This window comes from Seriola aureovittata, chromosome 3 (genome assembly GCF_021018895.1).
Source record: "Seriola aureovittata isolate HTS-2021-v1 ecotype China chromosome 3, ASM2101889v1, whole genome shotgun sequence".
NCBI classification, from domain to species: domain Eukaryota; kingdom Metazoa; phylum Chordata; class Actinopteri; order Carangiformes; family Carangidae; genus Seriola; species Seriola aureovittata.
In genome coordinates this window covers 18,214,611-18,240,395 of record NC_079366.1, presented here as the reverse complement: position 1 = coordinate 18,240,395, position 25,785 = coordinate 18,214,611, and the positions used below count along the sequence as shown (strand labels likewise).

At 41.0% G+C, this 25,785-nt stretch overlaps 1 protein-coding gene across 3 annotated transcripts; it reads right to left on the bottom strand.

Moving 5' to 3' along the window:
* Positions 1–5,961: 5,961 nt before the first annotated feature.
* ugt8 (UDP glycosyltransferase 8) lies at positions 5,962–25,487 on the bottom strand. Of its 3 annotated transcripts, none has more exons than XM_056372073.1 (6): positions 25,222–25,487; positions 18,781–19,610; positions 14,620–14,762; positions 10,681–10,757; positions 9,518–9,737; positions 5,962–9,295 (listed from the first exon to the last, which is right to left on the bottom strand). In XM_056372073.1, the coding sequence occupies exons 2-6, from the start codon at positions 19,606–19,608 to the stop codon at positions 8,911–8,913; spliced, it is 1,653 nt and encodes a 550-aa protein (XP_056228048.1). In that variant the 5' UTR covers positions 19,609–19,610; positions 25,222–25,487; the 3' UTR covers positions 5,962–8,910. The 3 variants fall into 3 exon arrangements, with proteins under 3 accessions (XP_056228048.1, XP_056228047.1, XP_056228046.1); XM_056372072.1 differs by lacking the exon at positions 25,222–25,487 and adding an exon at positions 23,848–23,921; XM_056372071.1 differs by lacking the exon at positions 25,222–25,487 and adding an exon at positions 20,128–20,441.
* Positions 25,488–25,785: the final 298 nt, after the last annotated feature.

The window sequence follows — 25,785 nt, the reverse complement described above, 5'->3', positions numbered from 1 at the left end:
ACGATTTCATGCTGAAATGGCTTTTTTTTTTGTGCAACTATCAAGTTTTCAAAGCAATTTACTGGAAGTGTAATGGCTTTCACATTGTTGTTCAAATCATAAAGAATGTCAGGCCTGACTTAATGCTGTAGTGACCAGGCAGCTTTGAAACAACAAACAACACAATTGAGGATGAGAATGATTAAACTGACAGCATAGTTTAACGAGACCAACGTAGAAGAGGCAAAGATGTTGCACATCATTTAAAAAAAAAAAAAAAAAAAAACTCTCTTAGAGTTGAATGGTGCTGGACTGCTACCACATGAAAGCCATACCAGCGTCACTAACTCGAAAGCTTGCAAAATTTCTTCACAGCCTCCTGGTTTCATTGTCATCAGTATTCACTGGCCAGAATGGATGAGAGTAATAGCTGGTAAAATGGCCTGACTGTCACAGAGCAAATTACTTTCATTTCAACGCAGCACCATCAAGCAGCAAAAGCCACTGACATGTAAATAGGAGACACAAAAAAAGAAAAAGGCACTCACACAGAAGTCATTGACATGTAAATACCAGTGGAGGGAGATGAGAGATGAAAGAGAGAGAAAGTGAGAGAATGAGGTAAAAACAGAGAGAGAGAGAGAGAGAGAGAAAGAGAGAGAGGGAGACAGAGTCAAAGAGACAGAGGCCTTTTGAGTTTTGAAGTGCTGTAATAGTCCTGATTCTCATTCAGGTGTAATTTAAATGAATAGGTTGGAAATTTGATTGATAGAATCTTGGATGAGGCTTTCGTTCTGAATATAACCCATGAAGAATGGAAATAACACTCTGCTCTTTATGAGTATCCCTCTCCCTCGCACTATCTCTCCTCTCCAGCCAAGTGCAGCACCACCCATGTGAGACAGAGTTGTACATGAGTCACATAATATCCCCTCTTTGCACCGAAATGGCTTCCTCAGCGTGTCAAGCTCTGTGCTCCAATGGCTGTCTCTGTTGCATCTCGGGCCTATGCTGTATGAGTGATGACAGGGAGCAACTGGCTTCCATTGGGATCTAATCAAATGTGAGGGCCCATGCGGCTGCAGCCTGATAGAGAGGCGCTTTAACAGAGCTGCTCAAGGGAGACTCATCCATCAACCTGCAACCAACCAAAGAGCACCGGGCCACCGCTGGCAGTGATGGAGAGCTCGCTGACTGACTCAATGGAGGTGTGTGTAAGTGTCTGTCTGCACATGCGCGTGCATGCAGGAATACGTAGATGCAACAGATATACACCATAAGAGAAGATAACCACGTTATCCCCTGCTTTAACCGAGACTTTAAAATGAGTTATGTTTGACAGCGCGGATATCTGATATCTGACAAGTCCGGTAACACAGTTATTTGACATCAGATGAGGCCTTCAGGAACACGGCAGCAGCAAAGAGCATGGCTCATGAAATTTAGTGTCAGTATCACTGTCTTATCACTGACAGAAAGTTATCAGTCATCACTTAATGCAGATAGGTGTCCATTGTTGTCTCTTCTCAGGTGCACATTACTCCTAGGATGCCAACTATCATTGATTTTTTCATTCTGTGTCTTTATAGGCGAATCAGCACCATTAAAGTTACTAAATACTAAGCACAAATATACTAGATTAGAAGAATCTGGAAAAATCTGCATGTGCAGAGTTTACCTTGTTTGAACTTTATTTTTTAACTTAAAGAAAAGCATTTTCAGTGGGGACAAAGAAAAATAAAGAGACTGTGTGAACAATAGATCCTGAGAACAGATCATAGCAAGATTATCTCTTTCCTTAGCCACTGGGAGAATGGACAGAAATATGAAAAGCGAGAAAACCCAGAGCGAAAGAGACAAGAGAGAAATGAAATGAATGAACAACTGATAAGGATCAAATTATTTACTGGGTTCAAAATAAGCGATGGGGTAGAGGGTGTGTGTGTGTGTGTGTGTTTGTGTGTGTGTGTGTGTGTGTGTGTGTGTGTGTGTGTGTGTGTGTGTGTGTCTTCCTGTTTCTTTATCAGGGCTGACAGCAGGCCTATGAGGTCAGTACCTAATCACAGTGGAGGTTAGATTTCTATCTTACTACCCCCCCTTCTTTATCGTCCTATCTCACTACTGGCCTCTCTCTCAGCTACTGTCTGAGATACTTTGAGGAGCTAAGGATTCAGATAATATTAGTGAAATGTTTCCACATATGAACACACACCATACAATTGAAAGTATTAGGATTTCATTGGCTAAAGTAAGTAGGCATTGGGAGGTTTAGCAAGGGCAGCAGTGGGTGTTACCTTTCTAATCAAGCATGGCATTGACTTTATGTTTATTTGGTGCTTATTTATTGTTTACTTAGTCACATTACCTCTCCGCTGTGTCCCTGCAGCGACACAGCCATAATTCACTCACATAATTAAATATCTGGCTGAAAACTCAAAAGCCTGATTTTCTCCAATTGAATTCCCAATTCCTCACAGATACGCTGCATCAGCTTACAGACTCACTGAGACTCTGGGTTGGATGACGTTTGGTGAGTGAATGTGGAGAAAGCGGATGGAAAAGCAAGTGGGAAGAAATTGCAGGAGGAGGATAAAAAAGAAAAGAAAAGAAGAGAAGTTGAGAGGAGGAATAGGAATTCAGAGAAGATACAGAGAGAGGAGCAGAAAGTAAATTAGAGAGAGAGAATTAGATCAGAGAGAGAGCTGAAAGATGTAGATTTTTGTGCCACGACAACATTTGGCCAACTCTCTCCTCCTGGGCACTGTCCAGGCACTTAGAGATGGGTGACACACACTGGCATCCGTCTGTTTGTGTGTCAGTGCTGCATCGTGTGTGTGTGTGTGTGTGTGTGTGTGTGTGTGTGTGTGGTCACTGGAGTTTAGAGATTACAGCAAGAGGTGAGGCCAAACTGACAACAGCTGTTCTGTTGACATACAAACCACATGACATTGATTTATTTTTGATTTCAGCTTAATACCCTTTCCTAACCCCATAACGTACAGACAGACACACACACACACACACACACACACACACACACACACACACACACACACACACACACATACACACACACACGCTCAGTTATAAGTCACTATGATTGATATAAAAGCTGTCATTCTCTGTCCCTTGCTGTCAGGCTTCTCTTATCTCCATGGTGACACAGTGACAGGACTCCATCTATCCCAAACACCCTGACACACACACACACACACAAACACACACACACACACACACACACACACACACACGCATATGCATATAAATACACATGTAAACGCATGCGCATACATGAGGCCTGCATGTACGAATATAGCACATGTCAATTATTTTTGTTTGTTGCAATTTATTACCTCCATTCATCTCCTTGTGACTTCAACTTATCTTTGAGGATGCTGAAGGGACCCTGTTTCTCCACACGGATCATTTAACTTTCGTTTGAAATCTTACACACCCACACACACACACACACACACACACACATACAGAACTTGAAGGCCTCTGGTGTTTGAACTGAATTCGACCAAGGTTTCTCCTGACCCACTGATGGCCAGGCCACATCTGTCGCACAGAGTTTGGGACCAGAGATTTTGAAAGGGGAGGATTTAATAGGTGTTACAGCTGGAAAGATAGACTAGAATGACATAAAGCTGCCCGCCTCCACACATGAAACCACAGGAAGCCACACACATGCACACTGCAGCTTTTGCAAGACCTTTGCATCAGAACTTAAAGCTTCTTAATAGTTGAAACTTTAGTCAACAGGTCCATCAGCTGTTGGTCGAAGAAGAAGGGTAACGAGAAAGAAATAAGACAGAGAGACAAAAAGCAAAAGGGAGTGAAGCATGAGGTGACCACAGCAGTCGATTATGGAATACTACTACCCTCTACTGGACAGAAGGGTAACCTGCAGGATAATATTTGTCTCACTTTCTCCTTCCACTTTGTACACACACACACACACACACACACACACACCTTATGGTACTAGTTACACAGACCAGTTTTTGTTTTTTTTTTCTATCAAGCAGACACTGCCCTCGGTTGTATTGATCCTAACCTTTCAGAACTTGAAACACATGACTGATCCTACTTTCTACCTCTCACTGGACTAAAAAAGGGCAAAGAAAGTCAATGAAAGACAAAGAGTAAAAGAGGACCAAAGGAAAGCCCTTAGCCAAGTCTTTCACAGGCCTCTCTGATGGCGATGAGTCCTCTCATTACGTGCACAAGGACTGTATACTTGTTCCTTGTGTCCTTATCTCGAGGGTGACAAGGCAACATGCAGCGCAAGCTTATGAGCTCAGAGCTCTGTGAAGAAAAAGCAAATATTTTTAGCTTTAAGAGCAAAGTACATACTGCACACACTGTAGCACCTCGCTCTGCTGTAATAAGACCAGCCATATCCCAAAATATGTGCTAGGATTTTGTGCTATTTTTGTTCAAGGGAACAAGGCTGTTTTTCACATGGTTTCACAGCAACACAGTTTGAATTTGAAAATGTGAAAGTAAAGAGTGTGAGGACAATCAAACAATCCATTAGGTCAATCCCCCTTGAGAAGATAATAAAGCCCTTTTCCCACTGTGTAATGATCTCAACTCTTAATTGAACTTAATTTTATTTTCCACTGAAATAATAGATTTTTCTCTCTTTTTCCATTACGTATGCTGTCAAGGTCAGTTTAGCTCTGGGTTAATTTAGTGATGGGAGAATCTTTCAATCCTCTAAAACGAGTTACAAAGGAATATGATATGCCTCTAAGCTGATCCATAGGTGGAGCGCTTGGAATATATGTGCTGTGACAGAGATGAATAAACAAGGTAGACCAAGCAAGACCATCATTCATTTAAGCTTGCACAAGCTAAGTCAACTATTTCAAAACTGGCACACACCCTTAGGCGGCAATCTCACATGTGAAACCACACATAAGCTGGGTCCAACATCCTCAGTGAAGTGCACATATGCAACCCCCGACTATATCTCCTCAGCCACATTTTAACAGAAAGGCTGTGAATGTCAATGTGCAAATGTTTACAGCACACCCCGCTGTCAAACCACTGGCGAATCCATCACTTAGCTTAGTAAGCCCACTTAGGTCAACACAAAGTGGTTAATTGCTCCTGATGAAGGTAAAAAATAGGCACTTACAATGACTGAGTGAGGAGGGAGCGGTGGATGAGAATGAATGGAGGATGTCATGAATGATGCCTCCTGTGATATCAGATTCCTCATCAACAGAGGGCCCCCCCACCCCCACCCCCACCCCCCTTCCTGTCTCAGTGAACAGAGCAGTGCCCAATTTGGCCACCAGCAACAACAAGAAGAAAACAACTTCAAGAGCGTAAATTAAACATACCTGCAGATGCTTTTGACTGTGTGTGTGTGTGTGTATATGTGTATGTGTATGTGAGGTCTGCAGGCCCCTGCAGGTGGTATGAATAATTAACAGGGCCAACGAGCGAGGCAGGGTACCAGGCTGGGTGTTTTGTTACCCCACCCTCACTCAGCACACGCATAGAGCATTAGATAACCCTATCTACCCACCCGACTTGTGTGCGTGCGTGAGTGTGTGTGTGTGTGTGTGTGTGTGTGTGCAGTTGGCTACTTTAGATGATTCCACCATTTGATACCTACAAAACCTCTTGCTGCTTGGTAACAATTCCCGACAGAAAACCTATACATCCCCTATCAAACTGAGACTGGCAGCATCAACTGCTGTAATCAACATCAGCCTTATCGGGTCTCAAAAACTGTAAGGACTGTACGTGCTTGTCTGGTCACTATTGTTGCAGTGCAGCGGTACTGACAACATATGCAACAATCTTCTCTCGGCAGACGGAAAATATGTAGAGTGATTAGACATACTTTGGTAATTATATTTTCCTCCACTTTTTATTCTGCTTCGAATGTATATTTCAAAACTGAAGACAACACTTGGTAGCATGGACACTTTCCGAGAAAAAAAAAGTTCCAATCATCTCTGCAAACAAAATATGTCATTTTTATTCAGCATTAGTATTTTGTTTACATTGTTCTATTTACAACATGGACACACATGACAGGAAAATTGAGGACTTTGTCATTTTAAAATCAAAGTAAAAGGAATTCTTTAGGGGGGAGGAGGAGGAGGAGGAAAAAGACAAGAGTACAAAGACTTCAGAATACACCAGGAAGTTAAGAGTTGAGAAAAAGACGCGGACAAATGGAACAAGGAAGTACACAAGTGAAGACAGAACAAAGAAAAGTATTCAAGCTGATGAAATACAAACGTCAAAAGGACAGAGACATGTCAGACTTCAGTGTAAGTACAGTGACATATGAGAGAATTAGAAAGATGGACATGGGTAAGCATTTAACTATGTGGGCTATAACATCATTAATACTGAAATAATACTAAAATATATATATATATATATCCTCACAACTATTTTTTTTTCTTTCCTAACCCTGGTCATAGCTTTGTGAAGCACCCGCAGGCCCACTTATACCCAACAGCTGAAGTTGTTATGGATGATGATGATGATTCAAGTATAAAAGTCTCTGTTTTCAGCAGGGCTGGGTTGGGCTGTGCATGCGTAACTGTAGCTCACAGAGAAAGTAAAGGATCATGAAGCTTTTCTCAGTTATCATACAGGATTTGTGAACATGTTGGTTGGATGTTAAGTCCTCAACAACTTTGACTGGTTAAGTGATGGCATTTCCTCTGATTCCTTTAAAACTGACGTTGCTGTTTTTTGTCTGTGCATGAGGCGTTATTAAGTTGGTAAACAGTGTGTTTGCTAGGATGCCAAAACGCAGTTGCAATTTTTCCAACTTTAAAAAGTAGAAGACTGGACTGTGCTGCTGGAACAATAGAGGAAAGCAGTATGTGTGGCCTGGTGGTTTGACAAACCAACTGGAAGTCTCATGTTCATGAGATTTTTATGCCCCATGTCCTCGAGCACCTGCCCTTCTGAAATGTCCATTAGCAAGATACCGAATCCCTACAAACTCTAAAGATACCCTTCTAGCTCGCCCTGTACTTTGATCTCCCTGACAGGGGTTCAAGAAAAGAGAATTTCGCAGCATGGATCAGTGTCACTTTGATACATTATTATTCATTGTAGAAGTAGTGGATTTCACCTTTCCTGTCGACCTATTACACCCTTCCTCCATCTGCATTTAGAATGAACAGACACGGTGGCTTAACGCTGGCCAAGAAACATGAGTAAAATAATGTGGAGTGAATTAACTACGGAATGATACAAAAAAAAAAAAGCTGCTGAGGGCAAGTTCAGTCTTATTGAGAAGGAAAATAACATAAAGAATCCTTTGCATGTGCATACACCTTCTATGACATGAATTCAGAAAATAGGTAAAAAGCCAGTAATTGTTTTTACTCGACTCTCAGTGGGCTAAAACATACTTCATTTGCTTTGTTTCATCCATACACTCCAACTAAAGCTGTACAGTGGTGTAAAACACACAAGCATTGGAAACGACAAGCACTCATACACATTGGTATTCAAGCATACAGCATAAACAAATATTTGCATTATAAAAGGCCACATACAGAATGTGAAGCATTCTTACTCAGTGTTAATATAATTAATATAAGCTCTGTGTAGTTTGTACATGAACCTCTAAAGCTAAATCTAACTAAGACTTTAACCTACAGAAGGGTAGCACTGATCATACAGTGTCATTTGAAACTAACATTTGCAACATGTTATAAATTATCCAACAGATAAATCACAGAGGTATGATGTACAAAGTCAAATGTAGCACTAAAAATGGCAATCAAGTGATGAATCCTTGCTAAATAATAAATAGATGAGGGGTGCAGAATTAAGGCATAGAACTGATGAAGAAATTTATCATAAATCAATAATGCTCTGACTCATCCCTGATGATCACCTGACTGGATGAGCATGAACACATTTCTGATCTGGCCCTGCCTATCCACAGTATTCGCAGTGGTTCCATTATCATATCTTTTTGATAATAACACGATCACCCTTTTCACACTGCTAGGCCAAACAGAGTTCAGTCGAGTCATTCTCCACCGGATAAAAACAGGTCAGTACTACCATGTGAAAATGGAAACACTGAGAATATTTTCAACTCAAACGTGACCACTATGATACCGTGGATGGAAAGCGCAGACCTATGCATGCCTTCAATAACCGCTGCTCTCAGTTTTTGTTTTGTTTGTTTCACCAATATGAAGGACACAGAGTTGTGCAGATGTTGGCTTAGCGGAGGGAGTGTACATCTACCATCATGCTATCACACCACTGACACATTAAAATAAGAAAAAAGATCCATAATTAAAATGCTTTTGTACAGTAATAAATAGATTTGTCCTCTATTTACAGTTTACTGGACACACTTTGAAGCAAGAGTTTGGAGTTAAAAACATTAAATCCTAAATATTTTCAAAAGTTATCTGTTTGTTTTCTTGCTTTGTTCTGAGGATGAGGAGTTGGCGCTCAGGATTTCCCCTATTCATCATCCTTCCAATGGTAGGGAAGGCAGGAAGACAACAGAGAACATGCGAGGGAGAAGATGTACGAGTAAGAAACAATGTCCTCCAATGTGTCTTTCCTGTGTTTCATCCTCAATGACTTTCCGATTTGGTGTTGTGTTGCTGTAGCTGCTGCTGCTGTTAAGAGTTTTCGTTAAATTCGCCTCAGTGCACACATACACCCACACACATCCACACACACGCACACACACGCACACACACAAACACACAGATTTTGAGCACCCGATGCCTTGCTCTGTCCTTACACGATGCATTGTGTATTCTCCTACAGCCTCTTGCTCGCTCCGAGTTGCAGTTGCCTCTCGACACAGACCTAAGAACAGCTTTCTCTTCAAGCTCTCCGAAACCTAGAGCTGAGTCCTTGGGGCAACTTCTTCCTCGTCCCTCTTGGCCGTTCAAAACATTAATTCATCTTCTTCTCGTTTTTCAAGGAGCCATTCCGTTTGTGTTTCCCGTTGGCCATGCTTTCATTATGGCAATGTCCATTGGCCATGTTACCATCATCCCTAGTGTTACCACCTCCCCTGCTCTGGTCCCCAACCTTCTTCCCCCTCAGCAATCGTACCAACCGGCGCAGGGCGAAGAAGGTCAGAGCCAAGGCAGCTCCCACAGTGACGATCACATCCAGCAGGAAGTACTGGTAGGGGGAAACCTGGTATACGGCGGAGCGCAGGTGGTTGGCACCGTGGTGACGGAGGATGTAGCTGACCCAGTAGGCAGCTCTGGTCACAGGGTGGCCCGGCTGGTCTTTGTGAATGTTGGAGAGAAGACGTGCTTGCTGGCGGTACCTACATAGGGAGTATAAGGACACAATGAAGCAAGTCTCAATGGGTGATACTCAGCACACGAACATATCAGAAAACAACTGAATATGAAAAAAAAAAAAAAAAGATCTCGATCACCATGAAATCATAGAGTTGTGATGCCATGAATGGTCACCAGATGGCACTGATTAACAATAACGTTAATATACAAAGCCTTTGTGTGTGCTGTGGCTCTAGAAATCTAACCTGCTGTCTTTGATGACGCTGGTCAGGGCTGTGTAGAGGTCTTCCTCGGTCATGTACTTCCAGTGTATCATGATGCCCATACCTTTGGCTGCCACACGAGTCATGGTGTCATAGTGGTCTCCGAACAGGGGCACACCTACCACCGGCACGCCATGATACATGGCCTCGTAGATGCTGTTCAGGCCGCCGTGGCTCAGGAAGGCCCTAGTGTTGGCATGGCCTAGATGACAGGAAGTTTTGTGTTAGTCTTTTTTTTTGACAGGGCACTTACAGTATTTTGCTGCATTCTTTTTTTTTGTATGGAGTAGAGGCGGCGGCGGGGGGGAGCAGTTTACAGTAAGAGGAAGAATGAAGATGTGTGTATCATTTCAACAGTATAATTACCAAGATGCCTCAGTCAGTGCTTCTGTGGAGGAAGTGATTTCATTCAACATAAACATCTCTTATTTTTAGTAGCTTCCAAATTCTGTGGGTATAGTGGGTAACATGTCATACCATTTGGAAGGGGATTGTGTATTTTTTTTTTTTTTTAAACTTGATAACAATTTTGGACCATTTAACTCAAATGCACTGTGGTAGGGTGAGCCATTAGAGAGTTAAGAGAAAAGATACATTTTAGTGCTTTGTGGTGACCTGCCCCTTTAAAATGACTATTACTGGCCAACCAGAAAAGCCAGACAGCCATAACGTTTCAATATTTGCAGTCTTGGCTAACCAAAGTGCTATTACTCTGCAACAGAACACAATGCTAGCTGTCAATATCTGAATGCTGTTGCACATTCATCATTCCTGACAGGCGTAAAGTGGCTTACACATCCACATTCTGCGCACTACTGTGGTTATATTCACTAGGTATGGGAGGAACCCTCACACACATAACCTACTCCGCCACATCCCAAGGAACATCTTGCATAAAAACACAACAGATTAGTTTTGTGTCAAAACATGCCTTGAACCAGAGGTATGACGAAATCAGATTTTTGAGAAGCTGTTCTCAAACAAGGCACCGGGATTGATTTCAAAGGTTTCGAAAGTGCTGTGAAATACTTTTCAGTTATATGGTCCAATACAACATATAATAAAGTGACTGAGCCAATTTGACTGTTGATAAGAAAACTATATGGTAAAATTCACATCGTGTGGCGTCTTATTAAGGTGCTCACCTAATAAGTCATTCTGAGGCATCCAGTCAACAAGCTTGGTGTTGTTGCCAAGGTTACTGGGTGGAACTCCAGAGAATCTAAGGAAGGAAAGAAGGATATTATGAAGGGAAGGAAAGCATTGACAAATAAATTGCTAACATGGTTCACAACACTTTTTAGCAGATCATGTTGATATCACAATATTTGGATACCAAGGAAACCCCTGAGACTTAACTCTCTGACACAGTCATATTTCACTTTAGTTCTGTTTAATCAGAGTGGCTACTCACAGAATATTTCATATTTATTTCTAATGTGTAATTACTACTGACTGTGGGAGAAGAGTGCACACCTACCACATGGATTGGAAATGGATTCCCTATTATGCTATATGAAGTCCAGCCTAACTACAACATTAAATTGTTCAACATTCTGTTGCTACAAGCAATAAAGTTATTACATCCAGCCTTTTGTTTCTTACAGCTGTTTGTGCCTATTCACTTGTTAGAGGAATACTCTAAGAAGAGCGATACCACTCTTGTGTCTGTACAGTAAATATGAGGCTACAGCCATCAGCCAGTTAGCTTAGCTTAGCACACAGACTGGAAGCAAGGCACAACAGCTCCCCTGGCTCTGTTCCCAGGCGACAAAATCAGCCTACCAGGCCACCAAGCTCGTTAAATAACATGTTATTTGTTTTATCTGTGCAAAAACCAAAACCCGTCTAACTCGTCGCAGTGTCACAGTTGGATGCACGCCGGACTGTTTCTTGATTTCGCTCAGTAACTTTCTGGCGAATCTGCTGGTTGCCGGGCAACCTAACAGTCACCACAAGTCTCCAGGAAGTTACTACTAAGAAAGTCTTGCTTGTTCACTCGCAGATTTAGGTTTCGACTCATCATCTTCGACTGGTGGTGTTGAATTGTATACAGTATTGTGAGTATGTTCGCTGGTGTCAGTGGTTGTGTCTGCGGAAGCATGCTACATTACGACCCCCATCTGTCCATCTCTGTCTCCTTCCCTCGCTACCCCAAACTCTTTCATCTCTCTTTCTCTGTTCAACAAAGCACCAATTCACTGTTCTGCCAATCAAAGCCTACATTCATGCAGCCAATTATCAATGACACAATTCATTTGGCTTGGTCCCTGTGTTTTCACCAGCCTTCTTCCTTTTCCATCCTCTAGGTCTGGAAGGGCCACTGAAAGCCAGATTACTATTCTATGTCACATACAAAGTCTTGGGGCCTATAAAAGTCAAATGCTAGTGGCTACGAGTTTCAGATTGTTGACTGACTTCACCTGTAGAACTGGTCCGATACTGACATGTGAAACATCAATCTCTGATATCTCATCATGAAAGGTCAATGCTTGAGAACAGAGGAATGTGTTTCATTTGCCTTTGAAATTTAACACACTACAAACATGTTGCATGGCAAACGAAATCTAGTACTCCTCATTACCACACACAGTACTTCTTTCCCCCGATTGCCACAACCATGGCAAGATTTTTTCACAACCACCCACCTGTTTCCAAACAGACACTGCAACCACAATCTGATCCCCCACCAGTGACTCTGCCCAGCTCTAACACCTCAAATTCTGTAACATAGTGACTTGCTTGCTGTTGAACCTTGCCCCTTGCATGCTAGTAAGTTGCACCACATACATCTTTGTTCCACAATATCACATGTTTCATAACCTCTCCCATGCAATCCAATTGTGCACACACGCATCCAAATGAGCAAGGTACAGGCAACCAAGGAAGACTTCTGCAAAACTAACGAAAAAGCAGCAACACACACGTTAACTATTCTCGTTTGGATGAAGGCACGGATGGTCAAAAATGTTGGTATGACGCTTTACTAAATAAACATTGTGGAAACAGTTTGAGTGTATGACTATTTTGTTTTGGTTGTATATGCAATAAAAGTGGTTGTATTGCATCTGAGCTCAAATGTTCTCCCTTTCAAATGGTAGATTGATTTTCCAGTTACTCTAAGTCAATAGATGCATTCCCTAACTGGATAAATCTGCTTTATTATTCATATCAACTTCATTTGACCCTCTACCAATGTATTACATTTATTTCTGGAAAAAAACAGCAAAAACTTTCCATATTTTTCTCTCCTACTTTCTTATCATCGCACCTCTGGAACTGACATCATCACTCTGAGGTCTCTTTCTAGGGTCAGAGGAATGTTTTTATTGTCTATTAGAATGTAACTTTGAACTTTATCCTTGCACTTCTTGCTTTTGTTTATTTGTCATGTGTGGGGTTTTGAAACTAAATCACTCCAAATGTTTGCCTAGTCTTTGCAAAAGTCTCATCTTATCTTATATTATCTTTAGTAAACACCTGTAAATCAAATGTTGGCATGGGTCACAGGGTGCCCGATGAAAATAGAAAGGAACAATATGATATCATTAATAATAATAGTTAATGGTAACAATTTATCAGTTGAAATAAAGGGTAAAATGAAAAACCTTTCGAACAATATTGAAAGTTCAGTATTCCATTTCCATTTGGTCTATAATAACATATTTTGAACTTATAATCGTACTAAAAATGCTAAAAACTACAACTGAAATAAATACAAATAAACAATACAAAACAACAAACAAACAAAAACTGAATCTACACATGCCATGTGAAAACTAACTAAAGCAAAACTAAATTAAAACACATCATTTTAAAACTGTAATTATTCTGGCACAGACACACCTAATGAAAAGGTTACTTGACCATTTTGTCACGGTCATGACATCATTGAAAACTGTGGAGTGTGTTTGTACAAATTACACACCAGCCACCAACCTCTGCACACAGGGGCATGTTAACCATTACCACTCACCCAGCTATACATCTGGAGAAAAGGTCAGGTTTGTGGACAGTGTGTATATATGTACTCGACCTACGGCTTTGTTCCTGCAGTCTACAATAGTTATGCAATACTTGGGCATACCAGAATAGATTGACCTACACAGTATATATAAACTATATTGTCTAATAAAGATGGTGCAACATCAGTCAGTTTCTAATTAGTTCTAATTAACTGTTATTTAAACATTTATGAGATGGAAATTACTCAAAAATAAAGTGTGTGAATGTGGTCAATGAATCACAGACTCAATTATGTTGAGAGTTAAAGATTGACAGGTTTACGAATCAAATTTCAAGGCACTGAGAGACTTGCCTCCTCTATCAGTCCCACTCCCCCTCCCTGTTATTTTTAGCATTTTTCCTGCTCAGGTCACAGACAGTGGATAATTGCTTTGGGACTCTGTGTAAATGATTACTAAGGATTAGATTTCAATCACACCTATCTCTCTCACCGGGAAGGCACAAACATTTTAGATAAGTGTGAAGGACCTTTTGTCATCAAGTCAACCTGAACTCATGTGCCCAGCGATGACACATGCATGCACAGACACTGCAGCAGCTTTAGTTTTACAGCCTTAGCACACAGACGCAACACCAAACCTAGTCTGTGCAGCAATTTCTTCTAATTTATCAGCCTATATATACACTGATACAGATATACAGTATATACAATAAGCTAATGTCGGCCAGTATATTAGCCTGGTTGATTTATTGGTCTATCTCTATTTAGTTTCCTTCTCACATACATACTCAACGCTGTTTGAACAAACAGATGACCTAAGATAACACCCTGAAGCAAATGTAAGATGGGAATATGGACTTTAGCCTAAGAGGAAGCCTGTAACAGAGGAACAACACATGTATTTTATGATGAGCCACTGAACATAAGCAGCATGGATGAATACGGGGGTCCACGTAAAACGTAATATATACACACTAAGTCATCTGACATCCAGAGCCCCCTGAGTGCTGAGTGGAGGAAAGTCTTCAACTTGAAGCTGACTACATTAGAAAGGTTACATCTGTCACACTGGCAGATGTGTACAGTGAGAGTGACAGTGAGAAAATAGATACTTTACCTCCAGACGACACGCTGGGGCAGCCTGGCGAGGGCTCCTGCCAGTTTGTGAGCAATGTCATGGGAAAGGTACTTGACCCCAGCTCCGAACGACACAACCACAAAGCCATGCTCCGCTGTGTCATTCACCCACGCCTCAAAATCCTGCAGAAATATGAGAAAAAAGAGCTTAAAAAAACCCCAACATTTTTTAGTATTGATACACAGTGTAGATAATTGGTAATTGCAATTGCAACCCGCTAAGATCCACCTCAGATTATTCTAATGCATTAAAGATAAAAACCTGACATAAACAGGCCGTTCACATACATGAACCTTGTTTGTCGTCTTTATCGCTTTATAGCTAGGACAGGCATGATTAATGAAGGCTTGTTTCTCATATTCTGAGTGATTTACAGGTTTACAGATAAATTTGGGACGATGACATAAAACTCACAGAATTTTGCTGGACAACTTGACCAATCAGCGTACAGTACACCAAAACGTTTTAGTAATGTTGCAATGTGATAGCAACAGGCAGATGAGAAAATCCCAGACTATAAATCCCTTTCTAGCTGGTACCACTTATAAAAATATTTCTGTGTAGACTACTGAAATTCAAATCCAGGAATATTTTTTTTACATAAAAAGAACAGGCCACAGTGGAAGTTTATCAAGCAAGACAGGTCTAATGTCTAATGCATGAAGCTGTTAAATATATGCAAGTTAATGCCTGAGAACTTCAAGCTAGGATGTGCTGAGCTCACATTTTGCACTCTGGTGCCCAGTGCTGCATTATACATCAACATTTCATATTATGACATTAATGAGCAATATTGATAGTGCACAAAGCCACCAATTTTAATGGCCGAGTATCATTTTCTTCCTACATTCATAGATGAACTTATTTCCCCACATAGAATTTCCTGGTTTCCTGTTGAATCATTCTTTCAGTGAGATAAACAAAAATACAGAAAATAGTCATTTACATTCATTTTGGGAACATTTTATCCTTAAGCTACTGTGACATCAATGTTTATGTCTCATCATTATTTTATTCAAGTGGATGGGAAAGTGGTCTCAGACTTTTGGACCCCACTGCATGTCTACTGCAATTTGGTGTATAATGTATGGCTGTACATAGCAAGTAGTGCATTTCCCCAAGAGATCAGCAACTCTCTACAAAGATCTAGTTTTGTATAAAATATCTACTCTCTGTTGGGAAGCTTGTTTTGAAGCTGCTCATTAATAATCATTTACAAAACACCATAAAAGTCAGTCTACACAAAAGTCATCCAGCCATCTGATACATGACAAAATCCTACACACTGAAAATGCATAATGTTCAGCACATTAACAAGTTTACCAATTAAAACTTTGTCATCTGATCTGTGCATCCGTAACATCCTTAAAGGGTCAGTTCACCTTCATAACAACAGACACTATTCCCACTCTTACCCTTGTTGGTACAGAATCTAGACATGTAGGCAGTTCAGTTTTATGTGCCGGGTTTTTTTGAGATATTTGAGGTTTGTGCCGCCACCTCAACACAATAAAATACAATGAAGGTGAAAGAGGGAATGTCTTTTGTGATGTTCTGAGAAATCTTAACACCAGCGTGTTTCTCTAGAAACAATGTCCTAGTTGCTTAACAGACTTCACAGTTATCTTCCCCAGTCCCCCGGTTGGCCATTCACCAAATTGAATAAAAATAGAGAACAGTTTATCTTGACTGATAACGTTTAGCTGAGTGTCCATTATTAAAAGCAAAGTCAGATATATAAGAGCTCCCCGTAATAACTGCTACATTGATGTTGACGTAAACAGAATTAACATATTTGGGTTACACGGATGAAGGGATAGTGAAGAATATTTCAACTATCACATTGGAAAACAAAGACTCCATAAGCACCGTTTACATGACGAAGTTCAACAATCCTAGATATTATCTGTGGTCTATCAATATGAAACATTTTATTGATAGACCAAACCAAAGAAAAGAAAAGAAAGGAAGCCTGCGGTCTCTCCCAGCTGAAAGCTGCACTGAGGCAGTGAAAACCAGAGACATGACTTCCTCCTCCAGGGCACTGTTCTTGGAAGCAGGAGACCTATTCTGGGTTTTACTAAAAGTAGTTTTCTACATTAACTAATAAACCTGTTTTTGGAACAGGCTGTGGAGGGGGGGACTAGTGGGTGGTAAGACAGCCTGCCATTAGCTGATCAAAAATAAACTTGGCAGTTGATGTTAAGAGGAAGTCATAACAAACAGAGGGGTTTTACAGCTCAGAAAAGGTTGTTTGTGTGTGTGGGTGTGTGTGTGCATGTGCATTTAGGATGGCAGCAGTGCTCTGTATAGTAAAATAATTATTTGAGAATGTTAAGTGAGGATGTATGGACTGACGGTGGATGGGGACTGGTCAGGGAGCAGCCATGTTGGAGTGACAGAAGCGGAGGACAAGTAGGGGATGGGGGTGGGGACGGGGGGCAAATGGTCCAGCTGCGGCAGCTAAGGCCGGCCCTGGCACGGAGCAACCTAAGGGGCACACTGGGCTCTGTGTCCCAGCAGTGCAACCCTACTGTCCCTACAACGCAGCCCTCAGTGACCCCATAAAAGAGTCTCAGTGTCCCCAGCGCTCTGCCCAGAACAATGGCCTCGTTCTCCCTCCACTTCCATTATAACTCCCTCCGCACAACACGGCACAATGCTCCCTATTGGCTGGAGTGGCATTCCAAAATCCTCTGCAGTAGATACCAACAGCCCGCGCTCTCGGCATTCGAATGCTGGACTAACCCCCGTCACCACTCGCCTCTGCTCTCCATGGCTCCCCTCCCTCTCTGCTCAAAAAACCTTCCGTGTCCATTCAACTCAAAACCTTCCTCACCCCAGCATCCTCTATGAAGGCCCGCTTTGTAGCAGGATGTAATAATAAGAGATACCAAGTGATAGGAGAGACAATGGGGACAAGCAAGGGTAGATACAAAAAATACTGAAACAGTCAGTCCGTTAAGACGGGGTGGGGGGTGGGGGGGGACAATACGAAGGGAAGAGAAACCAGCAAAACAGGCTGTCAATAAATGAACTGAGGTATGTGCAGTTACTGTATGTGAACTGACAATGTGCATCATCATAAGTCTATTGTCTATTAACAACCATTTTTTCTTGAAAAGCATATAAGAGATACGATCTACCACCACTTTCCCATAGGTAAACTCTTTCACAACTGCTCTTGAATAATTAGTTCACCTGGTGAATGAGAAACATTTGACAGAAAATTGCTAATTTATGCAAGTTAGTAAAACCTAGAAGGGAACAGGCTCTAATATAAAAAAGGAGAGAAAACAATGTGAATAGTTATATGTAATACAAAAAGAACAAACTTCTCCCAAGTCAGTTTGAAGCATAACGATATGGATTTCTATCCCTTCCATGAAACCACACATTTGCATAATGTCATGGTCAAACTCAGTCATCATGAATTAGCCCTTGTGTTGCAGTACCTTTGTCACCAGTGGCACAGAGCCCTCATTTTATGTTCCAGCATTACACGGGAACATATTTTTAATATTTTTATTTAAGCATGTGGATCTTGTGTAAGTGTAAATGAGCGTTAACTGACACAAGGATATTGACTCTGTAGAAGGGTTGGACAATATGACAATATACAATTTACTAAATATCATAAGATGATATAAATATGTCAATCATCAGCGATTTTAGATGGTTTATTCTGCAGTAAGTATCCCTTTAACATCTGTGGGTGTATTAGGCCACTGTAGGAAATGTTACACTGAGTTATGACTCCAGTGGGATTTTATATGACTTTTGAATCAATGTGGTGAAGCACCTAGGTGTATCAGAGCTGAATTAGCCCAACAGCAGACATGCTGGCAGGTTATTAATTTATCCATGTTAAATTTATCAATTCATTTTCCAGAAAATGTACAAACTTAACACAATCTACAATGACAGCGTGATATAAAATTACACACACTGTGAGGATTTTATCCATATCGACCAGTCCTACTCCGCAAGGACTAAAACTAGGACACACATACTCAGAGCACAGTGAAACACTGCATAACACATTTTTTACATCTGACGTACCACACATAAATATTTTTGTCTGTCTTAGCCTGTCTCATCATGTGCTTATCAGCTGTCTGTGTGTCTCTCAGTACTGACCTGTGGCAGAGGGTTGGGGGGCTTGGTGAGGATGCCTCCTATGTACACCACATGTGGCAGGGTGGGCCTGGGGAACTCCAGAGCCATGTCAGTGCACAGCATCCACAGCCGGCTGCCTTGCACCAGGTCAGCCATGGCCACTTGAGGCTTCACTCCATGTTTCTTCATAATCCGGTCATACTTGGGCAATGCAATATAATGGACTCCAAAGCGCTGCACCAGGTAAACAGCAGTGTTTGTGATCCTCTGGACCAGAGACATGTGGTCTGTCAGCAGTGAGTTGAATTCAGGTACATAAGATAGCGGGGCTGGGGCACCAACCTCAGCAGGATACCACAGACCTGTGCTGAAGACGGCATATTGCACGCCCAGGATATGAGCTATTACAAAACCACACATCTCATTAGGATCCACCAGCAGCAGGTCAAACTTGGCCTCCTTGAGGCGGGTCATTACCTCGACATTGCCTACAACAGCATCACAGTTCTGAGAGTAGTGGTCAAGAATGTCAAACAGTTCCAGAAATGTCAGGCGGCCTGAGAAGATGTTGCTGACTTTGGACTGGAGGAAACTGTCAGCCGTGCTGCTGTTAAAGATCCCTGGATAGCGTTGTAGGTGGTAGTGAGGAGAGGGGGGCACCTCACGACCCTCTGAAATTAGAAAATGGCTCTCATGGCCCTCCTGGTGCAAAGCTGTGGCCAGAGTCTTGAAGATGTAGAGGTGTGATTCAAACATGATGGGTGGGACCACAATTACTTTAGAGCATGATGCACTGGGACTCCAGGTGAGGAGGCCGAGGAGGAGGAGTAGTGATGAGGGTAGTAGCATGGCTGAAATAATAAAGAAAGGAACAATGTTAGCACTGCAGGATGTCAAAATAAAAGCAGAACCCAGTCATCAAAAAGCTGTCATCATACAAATAACAGCCAGTGTTGCTCCACCGGTACAGAATCAACCTAGATTATTATCAGGTTAGATACATGTATCATACATCATACATTCATTTAATACTGGGAATTATATAGGAAAATGGGCCTGACATAAAATTACAGGTCAAAAAAGTGCCTGCTGAAGACTCAGAGAAGGTAAAGAAAGAACAGTTCATCTGATGTATATGTATAGTTTGTTGTCTTGAAAACTTTTATCTACACAAAGAACCTCACTCTGGCCCACCTATTGTCTGTCAACCATGATGAAAGGAGGCAGTTTGACATTGTTGAAAGTCTTCACATCAAAGCCTTCACTTCAAGCCTGGAAATGAATTAAATTGGTCTCTATACTCAGAAGTGGTATTGAGAGAATGCAGCTTCTCAGTTTCTGTGTGGTTGTATGTTCTCATTAGTTTACCTGCCCTAATGAACCTTTGCCTTTCTTTCTTCATATTTCAATTCCACCTCTTCATCCCGCCTCACTGTGCACAGCCGTCACTGACATGGTGTGGGTAGCACCAACGTCATTCTAAACCTTCAGCCGCTCTATTCACAAACATAAACACAAAGAACCATTATCATGGCACCATGTCATAGCCTGTGCCCTATATGCCTACACTCTTTCTCCCTCTTACTTGGATTAATCATCAACACTCAGAACCTCTTGCGGAGAGCCATCAATTATCCAGGGTTTTTTTTTTTTTTTTTTTTAAATCTACAATGACTAACTCGTATTCTCCTTCCACAGGGCGTTACACCTTAAGGAACGCACTGACCTTTGGAGGAAAATATATAAAATTACACTCAAGCAAAAGCGTGATTGTGGAAGTAATCAATGCACAAAACAAAACCACGGCCAAAACCAGGGCTGCTCCTTCAGGTACTTTTGAAGCGAAATGAGTTGTCCAAATTCTTAACATGATGCTAACAATATAATTCAGCAAGCAGATGAATAAATTCTCAACCTACTTACGTAATATGAATAGCCTTTCATCTCCTTATAAAGCTCTCCTTTTGGAGCACTGGAGAAAGCATACATTCTTCCATACATTCTTCCACTGGCTATTCAAACATCACATTGCACCCCCATGTAGATTACCAGTCCATAACCTCAGACAAAGCCAAAAGAAACTGCTGTACAAGGGCTTGTGAGGAAGCATCTTGCATAACTGTTACAATTGTGTTATAATACGTAAGCGGCCTTAAAATGGACTGCCAAAGCTAGATAAGGAATTAAATATAAAGGGACAGGTCTTAGTTTTAAACCTAACCTGGTCCTTTGAGTGTTTTCGGTGTGGAGTTTAAGGTGGCGTGTTTGCGTAGGTGTGGATCTATGATGTCACCGTTTTTCCATGTGTCAGACTGATAACCCATTCATGGCGTAGCCTGCCTCTCATCCAGTGTGTGCTCCGATAGGCTGCAGTGCTTATTTCCTCCTGTCAGCCCCACAAGACATCTCCCGCATCATATTTTATCATCAGATGAGTACTATCTCCATTCTAGTGCCATTACATCTCAATCTATATCAAATGGCATGGCCCGTATTGTTTCTGTTGAACGTCTCCTGATGGCATCTACACAGGATTATGTATCTTATCAACCACCTGCTTCTCCTCAATATGGAGGTTCTCTCCACAAACAGCTGGGGCCTGACAGGAAGAGGAATCAGCGTGGCCCCCATTTTGTTTAGCATTGTCCTGAGGATATCGTTACAAATACTTCTCAGCCCAGACTGTTGATGGTAACTATAGAAACCAGCCACTGTCTACTGAGGACTGTGATGCGTCATGACTTAAGTTACTAACAATGGAGTCTGGTTACCGTGCACACAGGGAGGGCTGAGCAAATTATCTGGATTAACAGAATTAAAAAATACGAAACGATGGGTGGATCTGGGTGAAGGCAAAGAGGGGATGAAAAACAAAATTGCACAAAAATTTAAAAACAGAAGAAAAAACTATTTTAGAATTTGTAAGGAAAACCCTTTAACAAGGCATAACAGCTATGGGCAGCAGGCGACAGCTAAGAGATATATGAATATATTTATATTGTTATATGATATGAAACATCTTACCAGCTATATTACCATTAAATGAGATGACTGTGTGTGAACGTATAGCAAAGTTAAATCTACAATTATTGCCTCAACTTGATTGATCACATTATCATATGAAGGATTTAAACAACTAGTGAGTCTGTTGCCTCCGACTAATAGACTTTGTGTATAAACATAAGTCACCTGCAAACAGGTGCAGTTTACTTTTAAGTTTTACCCAATATTCTACACCTATGTTTTCACTTCACAATTTCCCTTTCTCTAATTCACGTACAATTCCTACATATATCAACAATAATAAATGTATGATAAATAATATTGTTTATTCACATTCAGTAATTAATTTGGACTGTCCACAGTACTGATTATTATTACCAGCAAACTGTACAAAAATACAATTCGTAAAAGTTTTGATTTATGCACGTGCAGAATTCTTCTGTAATATATGACTGTGCATTGAACATCAATTTGAGTATTTTATATGATCACAGAAACATGTGATATTGTGATATAGGTTATTAATACTGTGATACTGATTCTTACATGTCCTGCTTCGACAACTGCATCTAAGTTTTGTCTGTGCCACATTTCAAATTGTGGCACAGACTCATAAAGACTCACAGATGAGCTTATAGTGCAAAAAACACTGTTCTATGGTATTTTCCTTAGATTAAGAGCAAAATAGCATGAATGAAACTGAGAATGAAAAAGAACATTATGGGAAATTTCTGTGTAACCAACTACCGCTTTCAACAGACAAAATGCAGGTAATTATAAACTCTGACCATAACTCTGTGATAATCTCAAATTAATTGGCTTGCATTGCAGCTTTCCGTTGTGTATTATGGAAAATCAAACCAATTACAGCTTCTGCAGAAAGCGTTTTGGCCCATTCAGACTGACACAAGACCGTAATTATACAGTATTTATTGCTCTCTAATACCATAATCTAGACTTACATTTTCTTGATTTAGCACAGCAGGAGGAGCAGCCTCGCTGCTTACACAGCAGGGGTTCATTAGCTCAGTGCACCCTGTTGAGAGGGGAGATGTGACTTCCAAGAACTGATATTAAGTAAAACACAAGTCAGTCCAAGCTGTTTATTTAGTCTCATCTTTCAAATAGAGGGACATAAACTGATCTTAAATTTTTTTGCTGAAAAAGAACCCACTTGAGTCCTTTGAAGGGCAATACAAGGTTAGTAAGACTTTTAACAAAAATGAATGAACAACACAAACCGAAAGGGCTTGGCTGCACAGTTCACATTAGCTTCAGATTATAGAATACAGTTCCCTGAAAACTAGAGGCAGATTCATAATCTGCTAACAGCTGTAAAGTTTAATGAGATCTGTAACTGACCCATGCAAATTTGATCATATCAAAAATCAAACTCTGATGATGATATCTAACATGCAAACACATAATATGGCCTGATGTCTACAACAAAATTACCTCAATGTTTGGATACATGTGTGAAAAGGCACATTAGCTCAACACCTACAGAAGTTTAAGGATAATGATGTGATATCTGCTAAATAATACTTTGTCCTTCTTTGTGCTTCATAGAAAAGTTAAGCTAAGGTCAAGAACCTTTAGATCTTGAATTTTGGTGAAAACAAAATGAAAGTGGAAAAAAAACACTTGACTTTCCCATGCCAAGCCACATGAGAAGCTGTTTATAATGGCAACATGGTCTCTGTGTGCCCTTATCTCTTAAAGCTTCATCAGCATTTGACAGAAAGGTATAGACACTGGCTATAGATGAATAACACTGTGAGAAAACACTACTCATTCATTCCCTCACACGTCTCTGTTCAAATAAGTTATATTTTCTTGTAAAAAAAAAAAAAAAAGAAAAAAAAAGAAAGAAAAATTAATTTCCCACCCAGACCCATATATGTCACTGGACATGTCACTGCAAAACGGCCTACAAGGCCTTCAGCATGAGCAACCAGTTCATCCATTGCTGTTTTCAATGTCATTTTAAAGATCAGACAGAAATTCACTGTACTATTCAACCCCATTCATTCCACCTCTCAGCTCTCCTTCCTCATATTTGACTCTTTAAATGTCACCTCTTACCTTCTCTACTTCCCCTCATACTTCTTCAGCCACACTACGACGATCAACACACACAGGAACAGGTCGGACAGACTCTCGTCTTTCAAAGAGCAAATAGTTGTTATAGCCAATAAACAAGAGGAGAGTAGTACAAAGCAGCACAGTAACCGTCAATGGTATCTCATTAACATATATATATATACAGTGGTGTATATATATATATATATAAAACCCCCACAAATAGATCCTGTGAAATATCCTTGCATAATATATTCAACCAATAACAATAATTCTTGGGATGACATTTCTAATTAAATTAGCACTTACAACTTTACTTGTGTACACAGAAGAAGTATGGCAGCCTTTCTGAGTCTGGGTGGATTTATTCGTTTAAGCTTTGGGCAAAGGCACAGCGCACAATACACACGGACGCTTTGAGCGTTTAAGCAATAGCACGAAGAATTTCTGGCTGATTGAAAGTAATCTCAATCATCATCCAAGTCAGATTGATATTTGGTACATTCAGCAGTGACTTGCATATCTGAGAACAGGATCGCCCTCATCACCTTTCGCCTGCAGATTCAAAAGATAGATTTTTATTTTTCAAACATCAGGTGATTGCTTTGCGTGGGTGCAGCATGGTTTGGCCGAACAGGTGTCCTGATGTAGTTATAGCTCAAAGAGAGAAATGCTGTATTTAGGTCAAACAGGTTTTCGGTTGAAGTTCACCTTTACTTACAGGTCATATTATAAAGCCCACTGGACATGTGGGGTTTGATATCGATTTGTGACCTCTCATAAAGATTAGGATTACCATTTTACAAGTCCAACTGATAATAACTCGTGAAATGTCATGCCAGCATATCCTGGCACGGCGGCTGTATTTTATAACAGTGTTTGTTTTTCTGGAGGTTAGCACACACCCAAAATATGTAAAAAGTGTCATGCCGACAATCCAGAAACAAGTCTTTACAAAACGCTTAGGATAATGTAATGGAGGCATATTACTGCCAAACTGGGGCCACACAACATATATTGAAGAATGCCATGTTGCAGAGGATAACTTTATACCAGGTTCAATCCACTACTGAATTCACAAATACACCATGACAATTTACCGCCAATGGGGATTTTCCTAATTCGCAAAGGACGTGAACGCAACACAGCAACCTGTGTCTCAGGAGGTTTCGACTGTCTCACCTGAGCTTTCCGTTTAAACAGCCAAGCAGCAAGTAAGAGTTCTCCGACAATATCAGGTTAGACGGCTTGTATGAAACTATAACCACGAAAAATAAAAGAATGAAAAAAGTGGGTTTTTGCAGAGTCGCCAACAACAGGTTGTGTTCACGATGCACCTGTTGTGACGCGCACGTAGCTCACTTGTGTTGGCCTTACCTTGTGACTTAGACGTTGCTCGGCAGAAGTTGAGAGGGGTGGTAGTCTCCAAGAGGATTTAAAAGTGTCGGGGAGGAAAAACACAAAAGGTGATAAGGACTAAAGGAATAGAAACGGGTCCCCGGGTATCGAGCACGGGCACAGGGAACATTAGAGTCGCAGTGTCTTTCACGGTGAAGGGGAGAGGCGTTCCAAGATGGACAGGAAGGGAGTGGCAGAGAGGGGGAAAAAAAACCTGCACAGGGTTGGTTGAATAAAAGTCAATGAGGGTGGGGGAGTATCGGCCCATACAAGTCCTACTTTGCCTCTGCAACAAGTGACTGACTCCGTGTTTACTGTCAGCAGTTGGGATGAGTGAGTGTATGGGTCATAGGTTTGTTTAGACTGATAAACGATGTCAACGACTGACCACATTTTTCTCGGTTTTATACTTGTTAGATTAAGGTGGTGGCTGATTTTACAGAGATGAGTTTGTAGGAAGATGGTGCCTCTGAAGCAGAGGAAAATCTTAGATGCTTGTAATTTTAATTCTTAAATGTATTTTAGTAATTGTTAAATTGGTGG

What these genes read in the sequence shown, in the direction of transcription:
- ugt8 (XM_056372071.1), bottom strand. Translation starts at nt 20,161, where the DNA reads ATGAAGAAAGAAAGGCAAAGGTTCATTAGGGCAG. An exon ending in GCAAAGGTTCATTAGGGCAG is followed by an intron (nt 19,611 to 20,127) that starts GTAAACTAATGA and finishes TTATTATTTCAG; the next exon opens with CCATGCTACTACCCTCATCA. An exon ending in CCCCAGCGTGTCGTCTGGAG is followed by an intron (nt 10,758 to 14,619) that starts GTAAAGTATCTA and finishes TTCCTTCCTTAG; the next exon opens with ATTCTCTGGAGTTCCACCCA.